Below are 10,320 nucleotides of genomic sequence, written 5' to 3' on the forward strand. Positions count from 1 at the left end.
GTGGACGTCCCGGCGCCTTAAATGCAAGGTGCCCGGAGGGCACTTTCGCCTAAAATGGGCCAGGGGAGGACGTTTGATCGCCTGCAACTACCGAGCTGCAGTCGACCCGACCACAGCGCGGCCGGTCTCCACTCCGGCACTACCACCCGGAGGTCAACCATCGGTGCCCGTATCGAGCTCGAGGGGACAAAACCCGACAAGCCCCGCACGAGGACGAGCCAGGGAGGGTGGGGTCAGCCGCCCCCGAGACCGCCAGCACCGGCGACACAGGCCCACAGCCAGGGAAGGCTTGGATAGGAGCATGCTCCAGGAGGCGGTGCTTACCACCCTTCAAATTTTGGAGGGCAGACGGGCCTTAGCTCGGCGTTAAGTAAGTACTTTGATTTATATAATTATGTGTACAACGACCTTCTCTACGGTAGATTGCATGTGACCGCGAATTACCGCTCCTCCGGATTATTGCACGGACCGTGCAAGGGGGGCGGTATGTTTAAATATCGCGTTAATTCGACGTATTTTCGAGTAAAATATAATTCGTCACCCGGTATTGTTTTTCGGCGTACGTAAGACCAGAGGTACCTCGGTCGTCGTGTCCGCTACGCGAAAACAGTACGGGATAGAAAAACAGCCGCTCTCGGGTTTTTTTCGAGACCTCACGCGATCGATCACGTAACGCTCAATTTCGAAACGAAAGTTTCGACGCGCGTGTCTAGAGAAGGTACGACAATTTTGTATTAGACAAAGACGGACTCAAAAAACGTTCACAGCGCCGCTCTACGGAGGTTTCACCCTTCGAGCGAACATTTTGACTGTCCGTGCTCGTCCGTCACTCTTAATCTGGAACCGGCAGGGAGCACATGGGCATACGACCCCGCTCCTCGGGCATTCCATAGTTCTCGAATAGTTACGAGTCACTCGAACTTTTTCGAATAAATTCTGAACGTGGAATAGGAAGGACTCCATACGAGAACGGATTGTAAAAACAATCCTTTACCGTGACTCCTTCCGTAACCCGTTCACAATTTAAATTAAAAAATCGTAAACGAGGAAAGGAATCGAATACGAGGACGGATTGTGAATCAATCTCTTCCCGTGATTCCTTTCGCAACTCGTTGTAATTCGATAAAGATCAGGTCGGGTTTCGACCAGATCAAAGCGACTGTAGAATTTCGTGAATTATAATCCGAAATTCCCATTCAGCGGTGGCTATAGTCCACATCAGTCTGACATCAGACACGTATCGCTGCAATCAGAGGTCGTGTCCGAGGTTTCGAATTTGAATCTCGAACCTCTCGACTATCGAACGGTGCAAACCCACCCTTAGGGGCCTTCGTGGCGTGCATACCCTGGGTGGTATTACCGTCCTCCAGTCGGTGTTCGGGACAATACTTGAGTTCCGGCATCCGGCGACCAGCTAGAGCGCTGTTCAATCATCGCCAGTGTGTACGGACCCTGTGCGTAGAACCGCTCAGTATAGCGCCGTGGTGTACGCACTATAATTATAAGTCGCTGCATGCGCTGTAAAGGTGCTGCACCACACAGTGCCCGTACGCATTACGAGGACGATAAACGGCCGAGGAGCAGGTAAATAGTTGGAGCCTTACAACCTCCCTCTGTTAACCTCTCCGGCGACAGTCGAAATTAGCAGTCGGGAAAAATCGAGATCGATTCTCGTCTCCCAAATCTGCAATCAAACGTTTCCTGGTTTAAAGGGAACGTTCACACATACAGTCCACTAGCTTAGCTGCGTAACGCGGCGGCCGAGTTCCCCGCTCGCAAGTGCGACAAGCACAACCAAGAGCGCGTGAACCTTAGAACGAGACGGACAACGTGACTCACGTTACTCGATATTTACGCATAGTCTCGTCTCTTTTGTTTCAGGATAGAGCAACGCGAACCGCCGGAAAGGAGACGGCCCATCGGCGGGGTTTTTTCTGGCCAGACGCCGGCCAGACGTCTAGGCGGTTAGATTTAAGAGTTTGTGTTTGTGTTCGTCCTGAAAAGAAAACCTGTAAAATAAATAAACGGCTTCGTCGAATTTTCGACGAAGCGAAAATAAAACTAACGTGCAATTAATACTGTTCCCACGTCCTTTCCCTCGTGATCCGGACCTCCGTTAGACGAGGCGTTCAATTAAAATATTTGAAACCTCCCTAATCTAACAAATTATATTTTTATAATATGGATACATCATGTACATTTATTCTGTAAAAATAAAAATTTTGTATAATTTGAAACATTTTGTAAAAACGGCAGGCTGAATGTATTATTATATTCTGTAAGTGGAACATATGTTCACGTATTTTCTTTCTTTTTACTTGATTTGAAGCTGATGATGTATTTTGATTTGTTTCAATATGTGAATTTTCAACATTAACTTCTACATTTTCAGAAGAATTTTCGTTCTCATTGCTGATCTCGGGAGCAAAATTAATATTCGATATGGTCTCTCTTTCTGTTAAATGAGGTAGCAAAAAACTTAAAATATCCTCGTATTTATATCTCCTAATTTTCTCTGCAGCCTGACCACTTTTTGCGATCTTTTTGGTTTGACATTTTTTAAACTGATCTCTAATATTTTGCCATCTGGTTTTACACAATGAATCTAAAACGTAAAAGTAACTGCTTTCTACTATTTGCGTATGGAGCGAATTATCTTTATTTCTCTTAACAGCTCAATATTTATTTTTGTAGGTATTTGGCAACGGGAGACTCGTATAAAAGCATCTCATTCAGTTATCGTATAGGAGTAGCAACAGTGCACCAGATAGTCAAAGAAACGTGCAGGGCAATAGTAAATGAATTAACTAGTGAAGTAATACCTGTTCCAGATATTAACACGTGGAAAAATATAACAGAATAATTTTGGAATCGATGTAAATTTCTGAACTGTGTAGGAGGGTTAGATGGGAAGCACGTTATAATTCAAGCTCCACCAAAAAGTGGTTCGAATTATTTTAATTATAAAGAGACATTTTCGATTGTACTTTTAACCATAGTTAATCCAAATTAAAATTTTATTATGATCGATATCGACTCTTATGGAAAAAACAGTGATGGTGGAATTTTATTACATTCAAATTTTGGAAAAGCTCTCGCTAACAGAACATTGCAGTTGCTTCCAAATCAAATATTGCCTAATTCAACACAACTAGCACCGTGTGTTATTGTAGGTGACAAGGCATTTCCCTTGAAACGGTATTTATTGAGACCTTATCCTGGTTCTTAAGCAGAGAATCCGGCCAACAGAAATTTTAATTTTCGGTTATCTTTAGCTCGTCGAATTGTCGAAAATACGTTTGGCATGTTAGTGCAAATATTTAGAATTTATAATAGAAGAATACAGGCAATTTCTGAAAATGTTGATTATATTATAATGGCGACCTGTATTCTTCATAATTTCATTCATAAGTACGATGGTTTTACAATTTCTATTGAAGAAACATTGACAACAATATCTACATTTCAAAATTTAGTGTTTCAAGGAGGAAATGCATCTCGTGACGCTTTTAATACTAGAGAGCTATTTATGAACTATTTTCTATCACCAACTGGTGTTTATAATGTAACAAATTAAGATAAATATTATTTGTTATTCTTATACTGAAAATAAAGTTACTGTAACTTATATGCTAACACGGTTGTTCTAATATTTCTCCTATTTCCTTCCACATTCTTTCTTTAAATTTTGTATTCATATATTTTTCGTGAGATAAATCATATAACATACTGTATTTCTTTACACATTCTATGAGTTTCTCGTCATCCATTTTTAGGTTTTGTCAGTGACTTGTTTGGTATGGTAACAGACGGGACACGTCTAAACACGTTTATACAAAACCGAGCGATTTCCGTGGCCTTACGTGATCAGGCCGTGAAGCAAAAAAATATCGGAGATCATCAATTGCGGCACGGGCGATGTATAAACTGTTTCATATGGAACTATGGTACCGTTTCGTGTCCGGGAGTCGGTCGTAACACGGAACGGACACGACACGGATGTGTATCAACGTACCTTTAACCGACCGTCCGTCTGAGAATCCCCGAATATGATCGCCTGATTTTCACCGATTTCATAACAGAGTATACTTGAAAGAAATCGGCCCTCTGTCGAATATGAGGAATATGGGTGGACTGTACGATCATTAGAATATTCGGGAGAGTACGATTGAAATAAACCGGACGTCCAGTAGTAAAATTTTGAATCAGCATGTGTGTCAATTGATTCGTTACTAGTCGTTTGGAGTTACCAAAGAATAATTGAGATCTGCCTGTAATCAAACCTACTGTGCCCTAGAATTCGTCTAAGTTAAGTTCTGAGAGGTAGGCAATAGCAGAGGCGATGTTGTCCATTTATCGACTAACTTTTAGCCAAACCTATTTAAGCACTGGCTCGTACTATATTCCATCTTTCGCTATGCATGTTGCTGTTCTTTTCTAAGGCGTCCAAAACGACCAAAACGACCGTCATCTTCATGGTGTCGACGAGGGAACTACCTATCGAAGAATCTTATTGGAAGTTACCGATGTTACGGTATTGCGCGTACTGTAGAATGAATGGCGAATTTTCACCTTCTACACTTTTTCGTAATACGTGGCATCGAAATTCTACCTCTTAAAGCGTTACACCACCTTGGTGGGTCCAAAACGAGCGGTATTTTCATGAATCTTTTACAGGGAATGTGTGCACACAGTTAAAATGACCTAATTACCACGTACAAATCATTTCTTGAACTTTTGAAAAAAATTTTGCTTAAATGCCTATGTTTATAACGAAGAAAATGGCATTGTTTCGAAACATGTACGGTATGCTGGCGTATGTGTTAATTCAAAAACTATTCAACCGAATTTAATGAGGTACACACATTCTCAATAATATTCTCTATCGGTCAGTATATGATTTTTTAGAATTTCAAAAAATTTTAAAAATTATAGCAGTTTAAAGAAAAATAGATCTTTCAAGAATGCTTTTTTATTAATATCTCAAAAACTAATTAAAGAAAAAGAAAATAAAAACCGACATTCTCAACTGATAGAGAATGTTATTGTCAATATGTGCACCAAATTTAATTAAATTCGGTTGAACAAGTTTTGAATTATCATGTACACCAGTGCACTGTGCACATCGGAAACAATTAGAGATAGAAAAAAAATATTTTTACTAAAATTGAATGGTTTATGACATGTAAAAAGAAAATGTTTGAGTTGACAAAAAATTTTCAAAAATGTTTTAAAAAACTGCATCCGCCATGTTTATTTGTAAAATTATAGCAATTGTTCATAGAATAAAAGAGACAGTACGTTTTATTCTAAACTCAACCATATACATATACATATGTATAGTATCCTTAACGACTAACACAAAAATTCAATTTCTATACCGGTCGCTTTGCGGTCGTACTCACGTTAAAACTGGAACAGTTTACAAATTTCAAATACAATGTATGTAATTACTTTATATCGCGTGAACAAGAACAGCAGAGTTGTTTTTTCTTGTTCACCGAAGCATTACCTCCTAAAAATAAAGCCTACAGTAATCTATTTTTCGTTCATTACTGATATGCTAATAAATAATATCGACAGTTAAACAGAGTTCAAAACATTAATTTTAACATCCATTTTGACTATTTATAGGTATATCAATCATATTACCAATATGATTTGTTTCTTGGTCTAATCGTGAGAGACGCAGGTGAATAAACAGCGTATCAGCCGACGGCTGATTTATCGTGGTTAGCGCTTGATAATGCGATTCTATGTGCGTGAGAAATTGTCGAAAATCACGATGGTTCGCTTTCGGTACTGGTTTCACGTTAAAAAGGGCGCTAATATGATTGGCTACAATTACCGCCAGTTTATTGTATCGTTTTTCAAGTAGTGCCCACGCGCATTGGTAATTTGCTGAAGAATTCGGAAGCGATTCGATGTTTTTCGCGGCTTCTCCCCGTAAGCATGATCTTAAATACAGCAACTTTTTGCAGTCGTTGAGGCGCGCGTTCTCGTGCACGGCCGATCTAAATTGATCTGCGAATCCTGGTCACTCCTCATAACACCCACTAAATTCCGGCAAATGAAACTTGGGCAGGGTAACGTCCTGCTCCGCGTTGTCCATGCTACCGATCGGATCGCGCTCGTTGTTAGCCCGTGCTTCGGCGATGCTTTGAGAGGCCCCGATAAGGTCGTACGCGCGCGCGCAACAAGCCATGTACGTGTTTTTTATCTCAATTCGCTCTATCATGTATGATCCACTTTCGTCCGCCATGTCCAAGTCAGACTGTGTTTTTGCGAAAATTGAATACTCTGTTTCTAAATCTTCTACCCCATCTAATATATTTTTAAATGTCGTCACTTCTAATTTGAACGCTTCGCGCCTTGCTTTTAATGTCTTGATTATATCCTCGTGAGACGGAGCCATGACTCTTTAGTCGATTACGTAAGGAGAGGTAAATACGTGAGAGGAAAGTAACTGATAGCAAATATTCGGTGCGTACGTTACCGTCGCTGTTTGCTCTGCTGGAGTGATCCCGCTGCGTCGTCTCTCGACTCTGCTGCGTCGTTAATACGCTTGAGATTGGCTCGGTCCGTGTGCTGCTGTCCTCGTTGATTCGGATGCTGATCCCGGAACAGGGTGAAGCGATCTCTTCACTGCTGCTGCCCTCAGGTTGCGTCACGATTCAGGTGTAGGGTGAAGCGTCCACTTCACTGCTGCTACGTTGCTCGATGATGTCCTCGTAAATGAATTCACGAGGATCCGGTTCGAAGGACCAAAATTATGTACCGGATATGTATTCTCGAGGATCCGGCTCGCTCGTTCGGCAAATCAATGTCGTCGGAGCAGGTTCCGAATAAATAATGCACTGAGCGGTTTTGTATGGGTTCTTTTATTGATTGTTACGATTGCACGTTTGAAGAACAAGTGAGTGGTCTGGGCAATGCCCGCGGCTTACATCGTCTCGGTTCTATCGTGTTGAAAAACAATAGAGTGTAGAAAAAAAATGCTAGAGTGGCCATAACGCACGTAGGCAACGTCGCGGGCCGGCTGTACGCCCGAACATATCGCCCCCCTTGTGACATAAAATCTTAATTTTAGACGAAACTATTTTTCCCATTTGTCCGGAACGCAGGCTCACAAATTACTATATGAAAACTGTAGAAAGTGCGTTGAACATGTTCAAGTTATTGAACACAATAATTTGGGCAATTGGACCATAATATTGATACATTAACTAAATCATTTATAATTAATTTAAATTCTGACAGTTCAAACACAGAATCAACATAAATTGCATATAGTAATAAATAAATAAATTAAATACTGAAATACAGTTTTTCATATCTTAATTTGTGTTTTCATTTGCCTCCTTATTTACATTATTACATAATAGTATTAAATTAATGATATATTAATATTGAAGATGAGTATTTTTTGTTTAGAAAATTCGCTTCTTTTCTATGTTCCTATTATGTAGGAATCTGGACATTTACGTTTCGGCCCTGATTTGATTACGCGTTACTCGTGTGCTGCTGTTTATATTTCCTGCCAGTTCTCGTTGAACCGAGTATATTTTTTTTATATTCGAATTGAAATAGTACACCCTGACGCTCCCTACTATACCACTGGTGTCGGTGAGATCGTCCATAAACTTTTTCGACCCTATCCTGGTCCGGTCTGGAAACAGACCTTAAGGCAGGATTTGTTAAGAAGAGCGCTCGCAGCGAGTGTGGCCAGATCGGGCATAATTGAGCGCATCGAAATCGACAATAGTGACGACGATCTTCCTTAGCGTCTAACGGAGTGGTGGGGATAGCAAGCATATACTACCGCACGAGCTACCTACATATATGTGAGCTCGGCACGTCGCCCAATTTCAGGAAAACGATAAAGAACGATAGTGTGAACCTTTCCTTCTTGCTCTTGTAAAATCGGCATACGATTCCAAGTCTCGACTGCCCCATCATTTTAACTTTCCAACCTATGTATGAAGAAGATACCATAATGAAAAAAAAATTTCGAAAATTTTTTTTAGCGGAAATACACGTTTTAAGACCCCCTGATCATATTGTGACTATCAACAAAAAACAAATTGTTTTTGTTCCTATGCTATTAACATGATTGTGTCTAAAAATTTAATGTATTCCAGTAACGAATTCAGTAGGGAATAAAAAAGAAGGCAAGACGAATGTGGACGTTTTAATATACGGCGTGTGGCAATGTTACAAATAAATAAGGATTTTTTACATCCTAATGGAAGGAGGGAAATTGAGATCCATCAGATTCCCATTGAACGGTAACGTGCACGTTATTCTTTTTCCAATATTTAAATTATTTTGTTATGTAAAGTTAAGTCAAATATATAACATTTGATTCTGTGTAACAAATTGATACGGTTATTGAAAAACATAGCGGGAAAAGTCAGTAGTAATCTATTTCTGTAGCAATTAATTTTCCTATTTAGATCATATCTTTACAGAATATTAGTTACTGAAGATTGTTACAGCATGCACGCTACTGGCTAAGAGTGGTTTTTCATTTTAATCCACCCTTAAATAACCCTTTACGAGTGAGACTGCTTTGAACAACATTGTTCTAAAATATTTGTGGAATACGTTTTTAATGTGGTTTAGGTAGGTATGCAATGTATAAGATTTCGTTTAATTTTTCCTTTCTAAAAAAGAGAGGAAAAGTTTATTTGATCTTAATCCTTCATAAAATTTATATAAATCGTTTTAAAAATTTTGACAAATAATGTATTTGTATTGTAATAATTAAAAAACTACAAGACGTATAATCATTATTATCCAAGAGCTGATCACGCTCAAAATCTAATTAGACCTTAAAACGAGAACATAAAACTTAAATGTAAAGTTTCATTGAAATTCATTCAGCCGTTTAGACGCAATCATGTTAATACCATAGGAACAAAAAAAAATTTCTTTTTTTTTAATAGTCACAACATGATCAGGGTGTCTTAAAACGCGTATTCCACGAAAACGAAATTTTTTTTTATTATGGTACCTTCCTTATACCTTACATAGGTCGGAAAGTAAAAATGTTGAGGCAGTCGAGGCTTGGAATCGTATGTCAATTATCACGAGATCGTATTTCAACTGTTTCTCTTTTACAGGAGCAAGAAGGAAAGACTCACACTAGTGTTCTTTATCGTTTTCCCGAAATTGTGCGACGTGCCGAGCTCACATATATGTAGGTAGCTCGTGCGGCAGTATATGCTTGCTATCCCCACCACTCCGTTAGACGCTAAGGAAGTTCGTCGTCACTATCGTTGATTTCGATGCACTGAATTGTGCCTGATCTGGCCATACTGCTCGCAGCCAGTGTGCGAGAGGGACGAGATTTTGTTTCTTTCCGAATACAGTTTGTACGTATAACCGTTTACAATAGAAAGATTCAAGAAGATAACATTTATAAGTGGGTACTCAATACCAAGCAAGAGGGAGTAAAAGACTATTAAGCCTTCTGTGGGTTTTTAATGAAAAAATCAAACCCAATCGGCGACGAAGAGCAGAGACTAACCTAAAAGTTAGGTTAACCCCCCACGTGGCGTTTCACTTCACGAGGCACGAGCATAGCTAGAAACCAATTTCTGGGCAGTTCATAACATCAAAAGGAAACCAAGTCAACAAAGTAAGATCAGAAGATATATATACAAAAGAAACAACATTCTACCAAAAAATAATCCACCGAAAACAGGATCTGGAAAAGAGGATTAGAGACAACAGCAACCGCCAGAAATGGTAAGTAAAATAGAATATAAATCAAAAGTAAAAGATTAAATCAATCACTAAACATAGAAATACATATTTCCATAAGAAAACATAATACGTAAATCCTATAAAATTTTTTCAACATAATTTATAGAAATTGTTTTTACTGAATTCCTGATCGAATACATTATGCAATAAAGTCAGAATTCGACAAATTTTGTCGTTAAATAACAAATAAAAATGTCAGATTCGTTCGGGAACTAAATTTTGTTTGTTTCATTCATAAATTCATTCGATTGAAATCTATGGTAAAGGTTAGTTTTCTAAATGAATCTAACATTTTTATTCGTTATTCGGGTGTAAAATTTGGTTAGTTTTGAATGAAGGAATAAATTGCCGTTGTATCATCTTACACTCTAGACAGTAATGATTTAGCATTATATGGAAGGATACACATCCGTCAAATAAATAAATAAATAAATGCTGAAGAAATCATTGCGTTATTGAATAATTAAATGTATGCAAATCAACGGTTCTGTTAATTCTGTAGTGTTGATCACGAGCCTTGATTGGGTTAACGATAACGTCCAGCGTGTA

At 39.0% G+C, this 10,320-nt stretch overlaps 1 protein-coding gene across 1 annotated transcript; it reads right to left on the reverse strand.

The window, feature by feature from the left end:
• Nucleotides 1–2,190: 2,190 nt before the first annotated feature.
• LOC143341191 (uncharacterized) lies at nucleotides 2,191–3,770 on the reverse strand. The gene is made up of 3 exons (XM_076763924.1): nucleotides 3,638–3,770; nucleotides 2,319–2,605; nucleotides 2,191–2,205 (listed from the first exon to the last, which is right to left on the reverse strand). Exons 1-3 carry the CDS (start codon nucleotides 3,768–3,770, stop codon nucleotides 2,191–2,193), a joined length of 435 nt encoding a protein of 144 aa, XP_076620039.1.
• Nucleotides 3,771–10,320: the final 6,550 nt, after the last annotated feature.

Source organism: Colletes latitarsis, chromosome 4 (assembly GCF_051014445.1).
Source record: "Colletes latitarsis isolate SP2378_abdomen chromosome 4, iyColLati1, whole genome shotgun sequence".
Classification (NCBI taxonomy): domain Eukaryota; kingdom Metazoa; phylum Arthropoda; class Insecta; order Hymenoptera; family Colletidae; genus Colletes; species Colletes latitarsis.